Here is a 22,342-nt window from a genome sequence, read left to right on the forward strand (position 1 = left end):
GTATCTCAAAACTGACACTTCTAATTTGATCATCTTAGCATCACTGGAGAGAGCAAATCCAAGTCGTCTTGAAACCTTGTGTTTCATTTTGGCATCTAGCCACCATATTGGATTCAAAGTGGTGGAATTTATATTTTTATATCACTTGTTTCTCGGCCATTTATCAACAGATTTCAATTTTCTTTTTTTTAATTTCAATACTCTAAATAATATCTTCAATTATTGTTTTTATGATTTTTTTCTTCTAAAATCAACAATACTGCTAAAAATTTGAAAAATAAAAATTATGTAGATAATTTATTGTAATATGACTGGCCAATTTATGTTTTATGGGATAAATTCACTTGTAATGTAGGTTTATCTGGTTTCTTAGATCAAGTAAATCATATTTGTCCGACTTTACACCGAGAAGAGGCCATTTATAGTGTAGGGTGCCCAAAAAGTAGAGCATTTTGATTCCAAATCTTGGCTGTTTTAGTGCTAATGATGATGACAATCAGCTGGTCAACGTTGAACGACCCATGTAGTTACACAAATTGACATATTTATCTGTGCACTATGTTAATTATAATAGTGTTTTTTTAAAAAAATGCTTTACTGCATTTGTATTTTTATGTTCAATAAGTAGAATCTATTTACATTAAAATGTGAAATTTATGGATAGGCTTGACTTCTATGCTGACCCACCAGAGGCAGGAAACAGCAAAGGATGATGATGGCGTGTGAAGTATGCCTTTAGTTGTATGAAGGTACTATTAATTTTTGTTCTTATTTTACAGGTGTTTAACTTTTACAGAAAAATTGATCCTGGCAACAAAGTTTGTTGCACATGATAATGTTGAAGTTCATGTCAAACATTTGAATTGGGTGAGGATCTTCCTTGTTGAAAATAAACGAGTACTGCATGAAAGAATTAAAAATGAAGGTGCTTGTGGATCAATGTTACGATCGGTAAGTATATTTCTGTGAAAAATAGCTGATTCGTGGCATAACTTAATCATATACAAGAGCTGTTAAAAAAGAAACCGAACTTTTACAAAATTGAGAAAAGGTAGTATTCACTAGGTATTTGGACCTGTCTCCTTCAAAGTACTCCCACCGTGCACACACCACTCCCAGTGTTTCTTCCAGTCCTGGAATGTTTGCTGGAACTCCAGTTTTGGAATGGCCTGTAGGCCCTGTGAATCCTTGATCTCTTCAACTCTCTCGATCTGTAACTTTTGAATGTTAATTTCAACTTGGGGAAGAGAAAGAAGTCTGCTGGTGCCAAAGCAGAAGAGTAGTCGGGTTGTGGGACAACAGGTGTCTATCTGTTGCTTTGCCAAAAACTCCCGGACAACAAGTGAAGAATGACGTGCATTATCATGAACCATCCAGGACTTGTTTTGCCACATGTGTGGCCTATTGCACCACACCTTTTCTCGTAATAGTTTCATGACATTAACGTAGAATCCTGCATTCACCGTGAAACCGTGCGGCACAAACTCCGAATGGACGATCCCCTGCCAGTCAGAGAACACAAACAACATCACTTCAACATGGGATCTACTCATCCGTAACACAGTGTTCGACTGAAACATTCTTCGCCATAGGCTTCATGTAATATGTCGTACGTTTCTTGGAAAGTTTTCTGCAATTTCACACATACTCGCTCCTCTTCCAGTTCCTTCATGGTAGGGTAACTGAAAATCACTGGGGTCCCTCAACGTGATCTACTGCGGTTAGCAACAGTTTTGAAACAGCGAAGTTTATATCTAAGGACACCACTAGGTTCTGGTTTCTTTTTGAACAGGCATTGTATGTTTAGTGCTAGTGGGGAAAATATACATTAAAGACTTGTTTATCCTTGATATCTGCTTTATTAGGTATATTTGAGAAGCAGAAAATTAGAAAGTGATGACACGTAAACGTGATTCAACATGAAGTTTAATTCTGAAAGTAGACCAAGTAGACAAATTAGTCTGAACCATATCTTTCCAGGTTACCTGTGGAAGCACAGCCATTTTATTATCAAAGAATAATGTTAAAATGTATTTTTGTGGTGTTGATACTTTTTTTTATTTATGTGACACGTTTGTACATGTGTCTTTTTCAAGAACAAGAAAACAAAATTAATGTAGCAAAGTATTAGAAATCACAAATCAATTTGGACTGATAGAACAATGAGCCTCTGCAGTGGAGAGGTCACTGTATCATGCTATGAAATCAGGGGTTTTAGGTTTAAACCCTGGTCAGGCATGTATGTATCATTGTATTTGTGTAATCATTATTTCATCAGTTCATTGTTCATCCTCATTGTTGACCTCCCCGATGGCGCAGTGGTAGCATCATCGCCTTGTAGTCAAGGCGATACCTGGTGGAGGCACGTAGTGGTTCGGATCCCACTTTAAACTGTAGGTCCAGTCCCGATTAGCCTTACTGTGCATAAAGTGGACTTAAAACACCAACTCAATCAATCAATCATCCTCATTGACGTGATTAACTCAAAAGGTTGAAAACAATGTAAAATAACCAAAGATAAAAATGAAAAATAGAAACAATAGAACAATAATATCAATATCATAAAAATGATAATGGGAGCTCATAAAACAACAAATTTAAATTTAGACAATCCAGATTTAGATTTTTTAGCAGATTTCTTTTGCCTTATTCATGCTATCTTGATTGTTTTCTAATTTCTATTACATTGTTTATTTATTTGCTCTTGACAAAGACACTGATGTATGTTGAAATGTTGAATAGTAATTAAAAGTATCAACCATAAAAAGTACATTTTTCAAATATTAACATTTATACCATAAGAACAGTGTAAGGAATATAATAAAATTAGGTATCAATTGTTGAGACTTGAGAGATATTTTCTTGTAATTAATTTTCTCAAAAATGAGGAAAGTAGTAGTTTACATAAAAAAATACCCCTTGAGATTTGGGTAATTTATCTGGCTTGAAATGGGGATGGTAAAGGCGAGATAATAATTTTTAATAAAATTAGGTAAATAATAGGTTAGTAATTTTATCAGTATTTGGTCAGGTTTTTTGTTACTTTGATCAGTTAAATCAGTCATTGTGACCACTTGACTAATTTTCACCCCTGTGTTTGTGCAGTTGTCATAGACACACACACATATATCAAGGTTGGACATAAGCTTGTGTCTCAAGCATTCAATTCTTATGATTAGTATTAATAAGTTTTTAAACTTATATCAGATGAGTACAAGGTGGTAAAACTGGTATCATTATGTAGAATTATCAGCGAAAATTCAGCAATAATGGTATGATATTTAAATTTATATTGATACTTCATCTCGTATTGGTAAAATCTTCCTATTTATGAGTTCATAATTTTGTATTCTATTTCTCCCCCAGTTGATTGCTGGCCTAGTGAATGCTTCACGTGAGTCTCAGGCTGTGAGCAAGCTATGTGGACTTTGCCTAGGCGAACTAGGAGCTATTGATCCAGCATTCTTGTCAAGGGACAACAAACGAGGTATTTGCAAGTTAAGAAACAGTAGGGTTAGGACATATTGGTTTGGTATTGGCCAATCCCGTATTTCTGTTATTGAGTGCACTAATTTGTCATTTTGTTATTGTTATGAATAAGCATTTAATTCATGCACAGCCTCCCTGATGGTGCAGTGGTAGCATTGTCACCTTGTAATCAAGGGGACCCAGGTTCAATACCCGGTGGAGGCACATATTGGTTCGGATCCCACTTTAAACTGTAGGTCCAGTCCCAATTAGCCTTACTGGGCATAAGGTGGACTTCAAACACTAACTCAATCAATCAATCATTAATTCATGCACAGCTGTTTTGCAAGATACATTTCTATGCAGCTTATATTTTCAAGCCAAAATTCATCTGTGTCGTACTTAAGGAGGTGAGTGAATTGTTCACATTCAACATGAAATTTTTATACTTTTATATCAGAAAATAGGTTCTACTTATTAACCATAAGAATAAAAATCCAATAAATAACTTTTTTTAACCCACTACTATAATTAACATATTGTTGTTGTTGATTTACTGTTTTAAGTCCACTTTATGCACAGTAAGGCTAATTGGGACTGGACCTACAGTTTAAAGTGGAATCCGAACCACTTGTGCCTCCACCAAGTATTGAACCGGGACCCCTTGATTACAAGGCGACTACGCTACCACTGCGCCATCAGGGAAGCCAATTAACATATTGTTAACAGTAAATTTTACGTAAATAAAATTAGACGAAGGAACACTTCGGATGAGTTCATAGTATTACTGAGTATTGAGGAAGAAAGTTTTGATTATTTGATTAGAAGCTGGAGACTATAGGAACTTGAGAATACCAAATAATATCGATGAAAATTTTTTGTAAGAAATGGGACCATGAACAAAACTTTGTTGTGTTTTTAGTCTTAACTACCATATTTGCCGGCTTATAAGACACCTTTTTTCTTTAAAAATAGGTCTTATATGCTGATATTGAAGTGCTTATAAGATGCACTTTTTACCTTAAAAAATGGATTGCATCTTGTACGCCGATACTAAGTTTTTGATTACATTCATTTCTGGAAATTTTCTCTGTTCTGAGTTAGGCAATTTCTTTCTTGCTTCCTTGTGGTGTGTGACGAAGAAGATTAAAATGCTTAGATTAGGTAAGTTATATGCTGAAAGTAGATGTAAATATTACATTATATTTGAAACACTGTAAATTAATTATAAGTTCAGTGATAAAGCTTTTTCCTCAAAAATGTGTACAAAAAGGGGGTGCATCTTATACGCCAGCATATACGGTAATTAAAATAATGCATGATCGGTCGCTGATCTACCTACCCCTCCCCCAACCCTCTGTCTTCTCTTTCTCTTTCCTGACTCCCTGCCAACCACCCTGGCAGATTTTTCTGTGGTTCCTTCCAGTCACTTTAGGCAAATGCTGGAATGGCTCCTTTAAGGCTCGGCTGGACGGGCCTTTGTCATGCGTATGGGCGATTTTTTTCAAATTTTCCTCTCCATTCGATAAACCTCTTGGATATTTCAAAATATGAAAAATTACATATGCTTAGAATTACTTCTAGAGCATTGACGTGAATTTTTGTGTAGTTTTCTTTCACTATTATATAGATATTATCAATAGTTTAAAAGATTTACGTAGTTACAAAACTATTGATAATATTTAGACAACAGTAAAAGAAAACTACACGAAAATTCACGTCAATGCTCTAGAAGGAATTCTAAGCGTATGTAATTTTTCATATTTTGAAATATCCAAGAAGTTTTTCGAATGGAGAGGAAAATTTGAAAAAAATCCCCCATTCACATGACAAAGGTCCAGCCGAGCCTTAACAGAAACCATCAATGTTTCCTCTGACTTTTTACTCCTTTCGTAAGTCCTCTCACTTTCATCACCTCTTCCTCTCACTTTCATCGCCTCTTCCTCTCACTTTCATCGCCTCTTCCACTCACTTTCATCACCTCCTCCTCTCACTTTCATCACCTCTTTCCCTCACTTTACTCACCTCTTCCTATCACTTTCCTCACCTCTTCCTCTCACTTTCCTCACATCTTCCTCTTACTTTCCTCACCTCTTCCTCTTACTTTCCTCACCTCTTCCTCTCACTTTCCTCCCCTCTTCCTCCCACTTTCCTCACCTCTTCCTCTCACTTTCCTCACCTGTTCCTCCCACTTTCCTCACCTCTTCCTCCCACTTTCCTCACCTCTTCCTCCCACTTTCCTCACCTCTTCCTCTCACTTTCCTCACCTCTTCCTATCACTTTCCTCACCTCTTCCTCTCACTTTCCTCACCTCTTCCTATCACTTTCCTCACCTCTTCCTCTCACTTTCCTCACCTCTTCCTATCACTTTCCTCACCTCTTCCTCTCACTTTCCTCACCTCTTCCTATCACTTTCCTCGCCTCTTCCTCTCACTTTCATCGCCTCTTCCTCTCACTTTCATCACCTCCTCCTCTCACTTTACTCACCTCTTCCTATCACTTTCCTCACTTTCCTCACCTCTTCCTATCACTTTCCTCACCTCTTCCTATCACTTTCATCACCTCTTCCTCTCACTTTCATTGCCTCCTCCTCTCACTTTCATCACCTCTTTCCCTCACTTTACTCACCTCTTCCTATCACTTTCCTCACCTCTTCCTCTCACTTTCCTCACCTCTTCCTCTCACTTTCCTCACCTCTTCCTCTTACTTTCCTCACCTCTTCCTCTTACTTTCCTCGCCTCTTTCTCTCACTTTCCTCCCCTCTTCCTCCCACTTTCCTCACCTCTTCCTCTCACTTTCCTCACCTCTTCCTCCCACTTTCCTCACCTCTTCCTCCCACTTTCCTCACCTCTTCCTATCACTTTCCTCACCTCTTCCTATCACTTTCCTCACCTCTTCCTCTCACTTTCCTCACCTCTTCCTATCACTTTCCTCGCCTCTTCCTCTCACTTTCCTCGCCTCTTCCTCTCACTTTCATCGCCTCTTCCTCTCACTTTCATCACCTCCTCCTCTCACTTTCATCACCTCCTCCTCTCACTTTACTCACCTCCTCCTATCACTTTCCTCACCTCTTCCTCTCACTTTCCTCACCTCTTCCTATCACTTTCCTCACCTCTTCCTATCACTTTCCTCGCCTCTTCCTCTCACTTTCCTCGCCTCTTCCTCTCACTTTCATCGCCTCTTCCTCTCACTTTCATCGCCTCTTCCTCTCACTTTCATCGCCTCTTCCTCTCACTTTCATCGCCTCTTTCTCTCACTTTCATCTCCTCCTCTCACTTTCATCACCTCTCACTTTACTCACCTCTTTCCCTCACTTTACTCACCTCTTCCTCTCACTTTCATCACATCCTCCTCTCACTTTCATCACCTCCTCCTCTCACTTTCATCACCTCTCACTTTACTCACCTCTTTCCCTCACTTTACTCACCTCTTCCTATCACTTTCCTCACCTCTTCCTATCACTTTCCTCACCTCTTCCTCTCACTTTCATCACCTCTTCCTCTCACTTTCATCACCTCTTCCTCTCACTTTCATCACCTCTTCCTCTCACTTTCATCACCTCTTCCTCTCACTTTCATCACCTCCTCCTCTCACGTTCATCTCCTCTCACGTTCATCACCTCTCACTTTACTCACCTCTTTCCCTCACTTTACTCACCTCTTCCTATCACTTTCCTCACCTCTTCCTATCACTTTCCTCACCTCTTCCTCTCACTTTCATCACCTCTTCCTCTCACTTTCATCACCTCCTCCTCTCACGTTCATCACCTCTTTCCCTCACTTTACTCACCTCTTCCTCTCACGTTCATCACCTCTCACTTTACTCACCTCTTTCCCTCACTTTACTCACCTCTTCCTATCACTTTCCTCACCTCTTCCTATCACTTTCCTCACCTCTTCCTCTCACTTTCCTCACCTCTTCCTCTCAATTTCCTCACCTCTTCCTCCCACTTTCATCACCTCTTCCTCTCACTTTCATCATCTCCTCCTCTCACTTTACTCACCTCTTTCCCTCACTTTACTCACCTCTTACTATCACTTTCCTCAACTCTTCCTATCACTTTCATCACCTCTTCCTCTCACTTTCATCACCTCTTCCTCTCACTTTCATCACCTCTTCCTCTCACTTTCATCACCTCCTCCTCTCACGTTCATCACCTCTTTCCCTCACTTTACTCACCTCTTCCCCTCACTTTACTCACCTCTTCCTATCAGTTTCCTCAACTCTTCCTATCACTTTCATCACCTCTTCCTCTCACTTTCATCACCTCCTCCTCTCACGTTCATCACCTCTTTCCCTCACTTTACTCACCTCTTCCTATCACTTTCCTCACCTCTTCCTATCACTTTCCTTGCCTCTTCCTCTCACTTACCTCACTTCTTCTCACTTTCCTCACCTCTTCCTATCACTTTCCTCACCTCTTCCTCTTACTTTCCTCACCTCTTCCTCTCACTTTCCTTGCCTCTTCCTCTTACTTTCCTCACCTCTTCCTATCACTTTCCTCACCTCTTCCTCTCACTTTCCTCACCTCTTCCTATCACTTGCCTCACCTCTTCCTATCACTTTCCTCACCTCTTCCTATCACTTTCCTCACCTCTTCCTCTTACTTTCCTTGCCTCTTCCTCTCACTTTCATCACCTCTTCCTCTCACTTTCATCACCTCCTCCTCTCATTTTCATCACCTCTTTCCCTCACTTTACTCACCTCTTCCACTGTATCATTCTGGCAACATGCTGGCTATGTGCCTAAGCACATTAAGTAGTAGACTTTTACAAAGTTCCTCATTTTGAGTCCCAGCCTTAACATGGGTGTTCTTTGTGTGTCTTCATCATATCATCACTCATCCTCATTGTTGTGATTAGACAAAAGTGGCAGAATAGCAATGTTAAATAACAAAAATTAAATAAAATCTTGTGCCCACCTGGGATTTTCATGATGGACAGGAAAGAAACAAGTGTTGCATATAGGTTAATATAGGTAAGTGGTAAAATATTTGGTTAAAACATTAAAAACACTTCAGCACTAGGAATTCATGGTTGCTATGCATCTGAACAACAGGGAAATGTCAGGGAATTTTGCAGATTATTTGGAATTGACGTGCATTTTCGAGTCTGCAAGAGAAAAAGTGGTTCATTTCCACTTCTGGATTCGGTTATTGTGATTCCACTCTCAAAAAAAGATGCAGTTCAGAATCTTGTTCCTCTCGTCCTTACGATTCTTAATCTGGTACAGGATTCCTTTGAATTTTATTTCTAACAGTTGGGCTGAAAAGTTCGTAGGCTGACTCATAGATGGCGTTACTAGAATTAAATCCATGTGATTTTTATTTAGTACTAACCTTCAAAAGATACGTGTATAAATTTCACAGCTGCCGGATAATTAGTTCGTGAGATATAGCATTGTGAGTGAAGCAGCCTTTGTTATTGTGAAAAAATGGATAAAAAAGAATTTCGTGTGTTAATAAAGCATTGCTTTTTGGCGAAAAAAAATACTGTTGAAGCCAAGGCTTGGCTTGATAAACATTATTCGGACTCTGCACCAGGAAAATCAACCGTTGAGAAGTGGTTTGCTAAATTTAAACGAGGCGAAATGAGCATCGAAGACGATGCACGCAGTGGACGCCCCAAAGAGGCTGTTACCGACGAAAACATCAAAAAAGTCCACAAAATAATTTTAAATGATCGTAAAGTGAAGTTGATCGAGATAGCTGAGACTTTAAAAATATCAAAGGAACGTGTTGGACATATTGTGCATGAATATTTGAACATGCGAAAGCTGTGTGCAAAATGGGTGCCGCGCGTGCTCACAATCGATCAAAAGCAACAACGTTTTGATGATTCGGAGCAATGTTTAGCGATATTTAACCGTAATAAACATGAATTTTTCCGTCGATATATTACAATGGATGAAACATGGCTCCAAAACTACACTCCAGAGTCCAATCGACAGTCAGCCGAGTGGACTGCACGTGATGAACCGAATCCAAAGCGTGGAAAGACGCAACAGTCGGCTGGCAAGGTTATGGCATCAGTATTCTGGGATGCGCATGGTATTATATTCATCGATTACCTCAAAAAGGGCCAGACCATCAACAGCGATTATTACATAGCATTGTTGGAGCGTTTAAAGGATGAAATCACGAAAAAACGGCCCCATTTGAAGAAGAAAAAAGTGCTGTTTCATCAAGACAATGCACCGTGTCACAAATCAATGAAAACGATGGCAAAATTATATGAATTAGACTACGAATTGCTTCCCCATCCACCATATTCTCCAGATCTGGCCCCCAGTGACTTTTTCCTGTTTGCAGACCTTAAAAGAATGCTCGCTGGAAAGAAATTTAGCACTGATGAAGAGGTAATCGCCGAAACTGAGGCCTATTTTGAGGCTAAAGAGAAATCGTACTATAAAAATGGCATCGAAAAATTGTATGACCGCTATAATCGTTGTATCGCCCTCAAAGGCAACTATATTGAATAATAAAATCGAATTTTGTCAAAAAAATATATTTTACTATGTTAGCCTACGAACTTTTCAGCCCAACTGTTACATAGACTTGCAGAAAATATATTTCATTTTTACCTTTATATACTATGTCTTAGAAAGAAAATGAAGTTAGAGTCCAGTTATACTGATTAATAACTAAAGCAGGTTGACAATATGATCATAATTACAATATCTGTACTAATGTTTTTCATTTTTCAGATGTAAATGAAGATTTTATTTTCGAAGTAATGGACAGGAAATTTGCTTGTAGAGCATTGTGTGAAATTACTAGAGCATACATGACATCTACTGATGCTCAGAACATAGACAGCTTTGCCTATGCTATTCAAGTAAGTGCCATTTACATTGAGTTTAAACATTATGTTAGTTACTTTTTCTAATGAAACAATTATTATTTCTTCATTTTCATGTAAATTGAAATTTATTACAGTGTTAACATTTGCCACTGATGTTCTCATATAGGAGTTACAGCATGGGCATGGATGTTCTTCATGAGTGTCCCTTCATCAATTTAATCTAATCAGTAATCATCCTCATAATTAGCCATAAGTTGCATAATATAATAATAACAAAAATACAAATACAATACTATTAATATTGATGCTAATAATGTAAACTCTCAAATTTTGTAGATGAAATGTTCCACATAAGAACAACACACAACTGATGAAAGATGTTTGGATCAGAATATTTGAGAATTCATGTAGTAAATCATAATGCTTTTGCATAATAGATATTCATACATAGCAAATTCAGGATTAAGATAATTATGGGATTTGAGATTCAGGTAGAGAATACAGGGTTCTGAATATGTGTAATAAAAACACAATTTGATATTTGTGTAGCAAATCAACAAGCAGTATGTCTGTCAGTGAATAGAATTTGAGAATATGAATGGTCTCTAACATGTTAATTTGTTCCAGGAATGCCAGGACCTTATCGTGAAGGAAAATCCAGAAATTTGTAATTCGGTTTGTGCTTTATACATACCTGTATATGAGCCATGACCAACCACATCCTCTGGCCTCAAATCCCATCTTCACCCCTTATTACCATTCCAAATACTTGGTTGGTAGGGTGGTTGTGTGTGTATGGAGGGGGACACTTGTTATGAACTTTTCTTTTGCAATTGTAGCTCCACGTGTACAGTTTTTTGTATCATTCTTTTACATCGAGAATTTTATGTTACATATTTACTTCCATGTCAAGCTACGGAATGAGTTTGCTTCATATTTTATTTATATTTCAGGAATTATTAAGTCTGTATGGCATTTCAAATTCTGAAGATGCACCAACATATGATGTGTGGTGTGAGTTTCCTGATAATATTAAGCACATAATGGTCCCATTTTTAACTTCAAGATACCGAGCACACCCGACAGAAGAAAAAGTATTGAATGTACATCCTGTGTTCAGGTTTGTTAAAGTGTTACTTGTGTTTTAGAACCATCTTTATATATTTGTTGGTAATTACTCTTGTATTGAAGTAGGTTGGATATCTGTAAAGAGTGATCTGATATAAAGTGATAAATGTTTTATGCAGAATAGGAATGATATATTTATCCCTTGATCAGTGTATGGACCCAGACGAATGTGTCTTGCTTTTTCTTATAAAAGCAGAGTGTATACTCACAGGGATATCTGTGAATTCCAGGTATTTTGCATGCATTTTTCTTCATGAATGTCAAAAATTGCTACATCTACCAACCAATTCTAAACATTCATGTAGGTTTTTCACAGTTATTTGGCTTTTTTTTACCTAGTAAACAGAAGATATTGCCAAACAATTAAGGTTGTTTCTTGTGAAGAATAAAATACAAACCAATCCTAGAAATTTAAATGAAAAATGCAGGGGTGACCAGAATCCAAATCAGAGTCTGGGATACTGCATCGTTACTCTAAGAACTGAGCTAGCCCTGGTTTCACCTGATTTTTCACTTCTGCTGTTTTACCTGTGTGGAATTGTCTTGTAGTGTTACTGCAATGGGATCTGTTGCCTTTGAAACACTGATGATTTCAATGTTGCCTAATATCTCCCAGCATGGAGTGGGTACATACTCTTGATATGATTGTCATAATGTGCAAAAAATTGAAATATAGAACACAAAAGGTGCCAATGTATTATTATACTTCAGAGTTAGAAAGGTGCACAACAAAGTACGGGCAAAATGGGATGAGGGGAAGGTACTTCTATTTCAGTATCAATTATAGCCAGGTACTTGAGGTGATGTGATCAGCATCATGCTCCAGCTGCCTGTACTCTCCAAGTACCTATCGATTTGAGGCTAGGTGAAGCCCAGGGTTGCATTGAGAACATAATCAGGCAAAACATCTCGAGCCTTGCTTGGCATAATCTTGATTTCCTTACCCTATATTCTGTATTAGACTTAATGATCTTGTCCCATTCATATTGTTCATATAATATTGAGAATCCTGGGATCAGACTTGACATTTTTTGGTTAAAAAATAGGTTCAATGCAGGTTTTTAATACAATCACAAAGATTCATGGATGAAGTAGATATTGTATTTGTATTACATTTGATCTGTGTTGTGTATGTTTCACGATTACATAAAAGGGTTGAACATATGATTTTCCTCCTTTCTATATTAGATAACTTGAATCACAAATATTTTTAAAACCTATTTTAGTTGCATCTAAAGATATCAGTTTGGCGGTTACGTGGAGATAGGTAATTAACTCTGATACACTTACTATTCATTTTCCGCGAAAGTTTTTTTCAGCGATCAATTTTGCCACTCGTCTGGTTCACACCTGACGAAGCCACCAGACAAGTGGTGAAATCAATCGCTGAAAAGAACTTTCGCAAAGAAATGAATAGTAAGTGTAAAAAAAAAAAATGTTCCCCTATGCATAGCACCACGCCATGAAGGCGTATAGGGGGTGTGGGGGTAATGCCCCACACTTTCTTGATCCGGTCGTGAGTGGGGGTGATGTGATCAGCATCACGCCCCTGACTGCCTTTACCCCCCAGGGTTTCCCCCAGGTACCCATGTTATTCGACGCTGGGTAGGCGCCGGGGCCGCTTCCACCGTTAGAAGTTAATTAAGTAAGTGTATCAGAGTTAATTACCTATTTTAGTTTTAATTGCTTACTTTAATTTAAATAATCCAGAACAATCTTCTACAGTGATGTAATTTCAATGATATTAATGTAAGTTTTAACTGCTCTACAATAAAGTTGTTTTTTCTCCCTACAGGTCCGAATTTGGTTCAACCTACCATGATTGGCTTTACTCTTGGGTTGTAAAGTTAATTGATGTTAGTTCTGATACTCCTGTGGGAAGTGTATTTTTGGCTTGCAAATTGAGTATGAAGAAAGATATCAACATCCTCCTGTTTTTCCTACCATATGTTTTAGGTAAGAATTTTTGATTACTTAAATCATTTACACTCTAACACCCTGCTGCAGTAAAATGAAGCACACTTTTTTATGCTGTTTTGGTTCTACATTGAAACATCGAAAGATTTAAATTTTTAATTACAGTAGACTCGCGATTAACCGAGGCTCCGGGTTAACCGAGGGAGTGGTTGGGAAACATTGCACTTCGTAACGCCCCCCCTCCCCCCTGTTTGTTTATGGAGTCAAGTCACCATCCGCGCTGCACGTGTTTGTTACATTGTCGGTGTATCCGATTGTTATGGTGGTGTTTAAGTCTGTGTAGGCCTATTCTAAACGGAAAAAGTAATCTTCTCATTTATGTTGTACTAGTAATAAATAATTACTATACATTTTTAAGTGTTGTTTCGTCATTTACGACCTATTAGCACATTATCTCCATATTATCAGAGTTTTTCCGTATCCGAGGTAATCTCGGTCCCAATTAGCTCGGATAATCGCGAGTCTACTGTACTACTTTTGAGTTTTATTTATTTCCAGATGTAATAACACTGCCATTTAACATTTTCTAATTTTCTAACAACTGCCTTATCCTGTGCAAGATGAATCCGATTTTGACCATTTCTGCATAACTTTGAGACCAATTCCAATATTTTCTTTCCATCTTAATTTTGTATTTGTGTAATTTTTTTTGTGTTTTTGCTTTTTGGTTACAGTTAAGAAGATGAGAATTAAATGGCAATCATATAGTCACAAAGGAACACCCATAACTAGAGGCATGCATATTTCATTTTTGACGAAAACACGAAATGTGAAATAACAAATTGTAATATTAATTTTTCATGTTTCTGAAAGGTGTGAGGTAACTAACATATTGGTTACGTGCGTGTTACTCACTATCTATAAACAAAAATACGTTAGAGTATTCAAATTGGTCTACTTACGCAAGTGAGTATGTATTCTTATGTGGACGACGTTTCGGAAGCTTTACTGCTTCCTTCCTCAGGATGACGTATGGATTAGCTTTTTTAAAAAGTGGGACAATTTGAATAATAAAAGGGCCCCGATGGGCTTCCATGTCACATCGGAGGTAAGGAAAGCAGCCGAGGTGGAACGGAAATTCTCCTTGGATTGGTGACGAGGGGAAGAAAAAGAGAGGGGAGGGATCTCTCGTGGGAGGGGAAGTACCACTCCGCTGCGCGGCACCATCTGCCCGCTCGCTTCACCTTGACAGGGAGTTTAGGCTTTCAACGGCCACTCCAGTTTACCGTAGCGGTGGTTTTTACATGTTTTATTGTGAGTTTTAAGGGGTTTTTAGCAAAGTGGTTTTAATTCTGTATAGGTCAAGCACTATGAAGTGTTTTTAACCCAAACCTTTCACCCAGTATCCTTACATGACACTTCTCTGACATGGCTTGATATTCCGAGCTGGAAACGACAACCTGAGGAAGGAAGCAGTAAAGCTTCCGAAACGTCGTCCACATAAGAATACATACTGACTTGCGTAAGTAGACCAATTTGAATACTCTAACGTATTTTTGTTTTAAGGTGTGAGGTGCATTTTCCTACCCCGTTTTGTCATGAAATGATGCGAAATAAACTGCAAAATTCGAAATAGACTCTTAAACACGAAATTTAGAGTTTATTTACCGACGCAACACTTTCTGAAGTAAGAGTTATGCTGTGAGTTATGCAATTCACAGAAAATTGATTAATTCTGCTATAATATTTGAGAAGCAAAAATGAACCCTATTATACAGGAACGAACTCAATATTCTCGGAACGACATAAATGTGTTATTAGAAGGGATATGTTTATTTTGTGTAGTAAGTGCAGTTTTCAATCAAATTTGGGACTATATTCACAATTTTAAAACCAAAATGTCATTTTATACACCGCTTTTTCACTGCTATAACAGCGAAATTTTATTTTATTTACCGCTTTTGAACCCGAAATAGACTCTGTTTTTGTACCGAAATTTTGCTTTTTTATTTACCAAAAATATTTGCCTCTACCTGTGACCAAGCCAAGACTTCAGATGGAACCCATAGTATGTAGATCATTAGTTGACCATTAACATACCCAGTAGGGCGTGTCATTTAAGGACGGAAAATTTTCTTTTGCGAATTTGCTCAATGAGGGGTTCTGAAAATATGTTATTGGACATGAGGAATCCAAATCTGCAATTATTTTTATGATTGGTTGATGATTAGCTTGGTAAATAGAGGTTTGTTTGAAATGCACTAAAAAAAAAGCCAAAAACTCTCATTTTGAAGCGAAGTTGAAGTTTTTAATCATTTTGTACAAGCGAAAATCTAAAGAAATTTTGTTTCCAGCTGTAACAACATATCATTACTTTATCTTATAACGTCCTATTATAGTAAAAAAATAATAACATTAATTATAATTAATAACTAATTTCATCAAATCCTGTTTTGATTCATTTCTTGACAAAAGCCGACGACCTGCTTCTTGACCTCTGATGTAGCCCTTCCTTTTTTCCTGTGAATACACCTTTCCTGCAGCCTCCGTGACTTGTTTCACATATCTTTCAATCCCCTGACCATGACAAGGCCACTGAGGAACTTGCATAGGCTTGTCAATAAATTCCTTTATTTCTGTCAAGGTAATTTGCATGTTAATGGAGGTTCATAAACCAGTCTATCAACTCCAATAAGTTTGAAGCAGAGGTGTTTATAGAAGGTGTCTTCCTTGGACGTTCTGAAAGGTCTCCAAATGTATCATCATTGCCACCTCCCAAATCGATGATCTTTTGAATTTCAGCTCTCTTTTCTTCCTTATTATTTGAGCACAGCAGTGTCTGAATTAACATTTCACTAAATGCATATCACGCTGAACGCTTAATAGTCGGCAAAACAGCATTTATTACAGCCTTGTTTTGCAGTCTAAGCTGTTGCAATTGAAACAACAAATGACGTGGGCCTTCTATCCACAGATGTTTTACTTTGATATTGAACCAACACGGAGAGTACACACCAATGATGTATTCCACAATCAGCCTTAAATTCTCGAGGTTTTTGCCTTTTAGGCCATGTTTGGAAACCCACAAGCGACTAAGTCTGTTTGCTGTTGTAAGCCACCTTGAATGGCTCACTGGTCCAATTTCAAGAAGTGCCAGCTTATTGGGAAGTTTACCTGCTCTTATGGCATGTGTAATTCTATATCCATACGCTTGATCGGTTGACAGATCCTTCACATTACTGTCACTGAGTTCAATAAGAGGTACTCCAATTGAAATTTTTGGAAATTTAGGATTAATATCAAGCTCTGTAGCTGCATCTAACATTTTACCAATGTCACCTGTCCACTTGTTGTTTGACAAAGTCTTCCCATCAAGGTCTGTGATTAAATGGCGAAGACGTAAGAGCACAAACTAGCCAGTTAAGTTTGCGGCCTAGTTTGACTTCTACCCAGTGCATGGTGCCACCTTCCCAGCCGGTATTAATATTTGTTGAATCACCTCCAATTGCTTGTATTGTTTTATCAATACCTTTCTCTTTCATGAAATTCAGTAAATTGTCAGCAATTATTTCAGCTGGATTTTCATTCTTTGAGCTTTTCTCTGGTGTAAAGTGATAAAGGTATCTCCCACCTGGCTCACTACAAACTGAATAATGTTGTTCTTTCATAGTACTGGGAAACTGCTGCTCTGAATTTTCAACCTTCAGCATAACTTTAGTTGAATCTTCACGACCATCGAAAAATATGCAATCAATTTGACCCTTCTTACAAATTTCTTCAAAGTCATTGTCTAATCATGACATCAATTTCTCCTGTGCTCTCTTTACTTTATTGTGGTCAACAACAAGTTTCGTGTTTTCGTTAGTGATCAAGCCGATATCAATAAATGCAGCGATGGTAATTGCAGCTGTGGCACGAAGACCAACACCGTATCTGATGCTCTGCATAGCAACATTAGGTATATCTAATGTATTGTACTGTTTCTCTTCATTAGAAGTTGAAGGAGCTGTTAAATCATAATTTGATTCACTTCCATCTTCTGTATCAGATTCTTTCTCCTCATTTCCAACCCCAGTGGAACTTTCTTCATGTGATGGAAGTGAAGAAGTCTGCAAGCATTCCTTTTTATATTCAGCAAGTCTTGTTCTCTCAACTTCTCCTCGATTTTGCTTCTTTATCAGTCTGTTATGTTCTGGAGAATCTGGCAAACCAAATTGGTGTGGTCCAATAGAACCAATCTTGTTTCTCTGGCCTTTAATGAAAGCAAGTTCTTTCACTGGGATCTTCTTGTCAATTAATGTGAGCTTCTTTTGTGCAATCTGTAGCACAGCCAAATTCAGAGCACATAATGATTTCACATTTGCAATTAAGAATGTCAAAGAGCTTGTCAAGTTTTGAAGCAAAGGCTTCTTTAATATCTAACTTGCCCCTTCCAAGAGATATGTTTTTTGCTTGCTCCCAACTTTCTTGAATCGTTGCTAATTCTGTAACTCTTGAATTCACAACAGTGAAAACAAAAGAACAGTTTGCTCGTACTTTAGGATATATGTCTTTTGCAACACTCGCAGCTGGATAATTTCTCATATCCTCACTACTTTATTCTCTCAGCAACAGTCCATATCTTAACACGTCTCACAAAGTTGGTATATCAGAAGGCAACATGTCTCTTCCACTCCCAATAAGGTTGCTCATATGTGTGAATGTTCCCTGTCTTGCTTTCTTTGTAGTCATTGTGAAGCAGTTGTCACTGGTTGTAGAACGCAAAAAAGATATCACATACCGTATCTGCCAAGCCACAGCCACACTGTCATTGACACAGTTGACACCAATTGCAACTCTCAAAATGGAAATTCTTCAGTCTCTGTTGAAAAAAAGAAAGAAGTATAATATTAATATTAATAGTACAAAATAAAACATAATAATAGTAATAGTAAAATATTAATATATAAGAGAACTACAATTACTTGTAATCAATTTTTGGCACTTATCAACATCTGTTTCAATTAAAATTTGGGAATAACCCATACGTTTAAATGACAGAAATATTTAAAAACTGTTAAAAAGTAGGAACTTTTCACATAGATATTTACCAAGCAAGACCTAAATATTTACAAGTAACCAAAATATATTTCAAATTACCTAATCATACCACAACTTTTTAACACCCCTCAAATCAGGATTTTTAAAGATGAAAAATTCAACACGCCCTAATACCCAGCCAATCTTCATATTAGCTTTCATATAGGTCCCTTACCATTAGGTTTTCTGACAAAGATCTTGCAAAGTTCTCTTTCTATCTGTGCCCATAGAAGCTTAATTTGTATAGTTATTCTGGTAATATCAGAAGAGAATTCAGTATTACGTAATCATCTTTAATCACCTGTTTTTTATACCTCTTTTAAATCCATTTTTTCTCTTGGGATTTTATTTTCAAAATTTTTCATTTATGTCTAATTAAATGCAAGCCATCACGTTACAGGCAAAACTACTATGTATTTAACCTTTAGATTATTTTATTTTAGAGGAGAAAATAACTTTATTTATACATACATAAACTTAACATACACAGCACAAAAATTGAAACACATATTTCCAACATTTCACAAACTTCTCATTTGCATCATCATAAAATGAAGGATCCACATCACAGTATGATCAGATCCTTTCCTTTGAAACTGACCAGCTTAAATAAACAGGAAGTCGAAATATGAAGTAATCGTAATGTGAAGACTTCATCTATTTTGTAATATTGTGTCTTTTAGATTTTGTGATTTTTGTATTTTTTGAACAGTGGGTACCTGCAAATAATAAAGGTTTCCACATGTATATGTGTTACATATACATATAAAGTTACTTCAAAACTTGTTTGGGTCATTGTAACAATAATTTAATATGACATACTTTATTTTTCACATCATGCTGCAATGCCAGGGGTCCCGGGTTCGAATCCTGGCTTGGGCATGGATGTTTGTGATGTCTATTCATCAATTTCATCATATCATTACTCATCCCCATCTTCGCAAATTAGCCAAAAGTGGCACAAAAGTCAAAGTAAAATAAAGCAAATCAAATCAAACTTTATTTTTCACATGGTGGGTATAATGTTACTGTATTGAAACTGCTTTTCGTAAAAGGTACCCTATAGAAAGAGAAATTAGGAATTGTAGTGACTAAGTCAAGAAATAAAGTTCATGACTTGTAAGAGGGAATTTCATATATGCCAGGCAGTACATAATTTTATGCATGTGTAGGGAAGATACTACTTTCGAGATCGATTAATGATCATGCACTACATCATTTACTGCTTTTTCTTCTTTTATGCATGTATTGCTTGCTTGTATTTTTTTTTCTATTACAGCTCTAAACTGTAACATTGATCAAATTACAAAACAAATGTTACATCAAAAATTATGTTTATTTGCTTTGTATCTCTGATTTTTAAATAATGTGATGTGAATGCTTACATTGTCTGTTTCTCATAAAAATATATTTTCAGTTTATGCAATAGTGAATGGGGATGATGGTCAGAGAAGGATGATATTGGAAGAGATCCTGACTGTTATAAAAGAGCCACACCGAGGATCTAATGAGGACTTGGTTCCCTGCGAAGAAACCCTTTTCCAACTACATAAAAAGTGTTCAAAAGTTGTGTTTTCTCAGGTAGATTTCTTGATGCACTGGATGACAAAATGGAAGAAAATTCCTGGGTATAAGTTTGATCGTTCATACGTCAGTGAAGCCAGCATTGTTAGAGGTAAAAATGTTGATTTGTAGTTGTGCATGTGCTGTCTCATTAATTGTATTCATGCCTTTACCATCATATAATATCACACTAGAGCTTAACCTTTCGTGTATAAGAACTGAGGTTAGCTGATATCTTGCTTGCCAAGTCATTATACAGTTTCAGGCGGCACCCATGGCGGATTGGTTAGCAATTCACTCTACCATGCCAGGGGTCCCATCTTCGAATCCCGGCCTGGACATGGATGTTTGTGAGTGTCCATTCATCAATTTCACCATATCATCACTCATCCCATTCTTTGCAAATTAGCCAAAAAGTGGCACAAAAAGCAAAGTAAAATAAAGCAAATTAATCATTACAGTTTCATTCATCATGAGTCAGTTCCTTTTTCCACTGTCATGTGCAGATAGTATGTTTCCTCCAAATCTCTCATTCTTTTCTTAGAATATCAACAAGGGTTATAAGTAGGGTTGGGCCAATACCATTGTAAACCGATACTCTCACTGATACCAATGCTTGAAATTTGTAATAATTAAATGTTGTTAAAAATATTGATTAATGTTAGTGTGTAAGTATTACACTCTAATTATACGTCAGTTTACCAATAGTTTTACTTTAAAATATTCAAGAAATCATCAGAATGTGGTCCTGACTGACCATAACATCTCAACTATAGTCTTTATATTTGCCATATAATGTAATTAAAATTTATTGGAACTTTGCATGTTGGTGTTCAGTGTATTTTTTATATTAATTAGGACTGATCCAATATCTGTACTGATTCCCTCAGATACCGACCAATGCTTGAAAATTGTAACAATTAAAAGTTTTTCGAAATAGTACTTAATATTAATGGATGAGCATTCTACTCCAATTATAAGCATCAATTGTCACGAGATTTTTCTTTAGAATGTTAAAAAATTATATCTAAATACTCCACAATAGTGTCGTGTGGCACTTTAGCAGACCCTACAAATTATCAAAATGCCAGAAAAATATTGGCTGCTATCAGTAAAAATAAATTCCAACCGGTACAACTGGTATCCATCAGTACATGAGCAACGGTATGGGCTCAGTCCCAATAGTAACATAATTATTTTTCATGCTTTGTAAACCCCACCAAATTTTTTTTAAAATTTTTTTAACTGAATAATATTACTTTTTAGTGAAGCAAACATTGATAATTTTTTCTTTTAAACAGAGTTTTTTGGAATGATTCCCAAGTTAGAATTTTCCGCATTAAATTGTGGAAGTGGAGAATACACACGCTCATTAATGTTCTATGAGCAGGCAGTGAGAGCAGAACCTGATTTGTTACATACTTCATTGAGCCTTCTGGGAGTAAGTATTCATTTCATAATTTTATCCATTACAGTAGAACCCCAAAACGTAAAAATATTTTTCCACTTGACAAATGTATCTCAATTTTTACATCCCCAAACTTTACAATTTACTGTCACAGTTTAAATTCTTTTTTTAACCATAAGCTCTTGAAAATACATAAAAAAGAAGTCTACCCTAGCTTCCTACCTCTGGTATATAAGATTATTATGAATTTTATTCAGTGTAATGTCATGTAGATAATGTTGGAGCATCATATTTTTTCCAACAGAAAATATATGTTGGATTGGATGAGCCCGATGCTGTATCTGGCACTGCTGTAGTCCGGACTGTAGATCCACCTTTAGAAGATCAAATACTCCTTCATGAAGTGAAAGGACAGTATCAGGTAAGGAGTTTTCTTTTTAACCTTCCATCAGTCAGTCACACCTGGAAAAATAATAAGATTGGTCGTGCTGTATCTTTGATATAAGTGTAAGGTTTTACCAACATGTTCAAGATTCAGGGTTGCTACATGACTGGAAAACCTGGAAAACAGGGAATTTGGTTGGTCAGGGAAAAGTCAGGGAATAGTCAGGGAATTTTGCATATTTTCTGGAATTTATGAGCATTTTGGAGTTGCAGGAGAACCCGTTATAAAATGAACGAACGGTTCATTTGCAGTTCCGAATTCGGTTGTTGTGATTCCAGTCCCCCCAAAAGATTCAGTTCAGAAACTTGTTCCTCTCATCATTATAACTTCTAGTCTGTTACGTACAAAATTATGGTTCCTTCGCATTTCGATTCTATATTTATTCACTCTCGGATCTTGGATCCGTTCATTTTGCGACTTGTTCTTCTGAACCTGTTCAAGACCGGAATTTGGAGAGGCGTGAGATTTTTCCTTAGAGAACAAGCTACTCAAGACGAAACCTACGCACCAGCCATCCTCAGAATTTCTTAA

At 37.0% G+C, this 22,342-nt stretch overlaps 1 protein-coding gene across 1 annotated transcript in view; it reads left to right on the forward strand.

The window, feature by feature from the left end:
* LOC145977942 (serine/threonine-protein kinase ATR-like) overlaps positions 1-22,342 on the forward strand; it is a 109,937-nt gene that overhangs the window by 52,833 nt on the left and 34,762 nt on the right. The window contains exons 19-26 of the mRNA XM_083110276.1: positions 780-951; positions 3,367-3,487; positions 10,174-10,304; positions 11,225-11,391; positions 13,195-13,355; positions 19,813-20,070; positions 21,260-21,399; positions 21,671-21,787. Of these exons, the coding sequence (XP_082966402.1) occupies positions 780-951; positions 3,367-3,487; positions 10,174-10,304; positions 11,225-11,391; positions 13,195-13,355; positions 19,813-20,070; positions 21,260-21,399; positions 21,671-21,787 (1,267 nt within the window). The remainder of the gene's footprint in view (positions 1-779; positions 952-3,366; positions 3,488-10,173; positions 10,305-11,224; positions 11,392-13,194; positions 13,356-19,812; positions 20,071-21,259; positions 21,400-21,670; positions 21,788-22,342) is intronic.

The sequence above is a fragment of the Lepisma saccharinum genome, chromosome 24 (genome assembly GCF_977018435.1).
Source record: "Lepisma saccharinum chromosome 24, izLepSacc3.1, whole genome shotgun sequence".
Lineage (NCBI taxonomy): Eukaryota > Metazoa > Arthropoda > Insecta > Zygentoma > Lepismatidae > Lepisma > Lepisma saccharinum.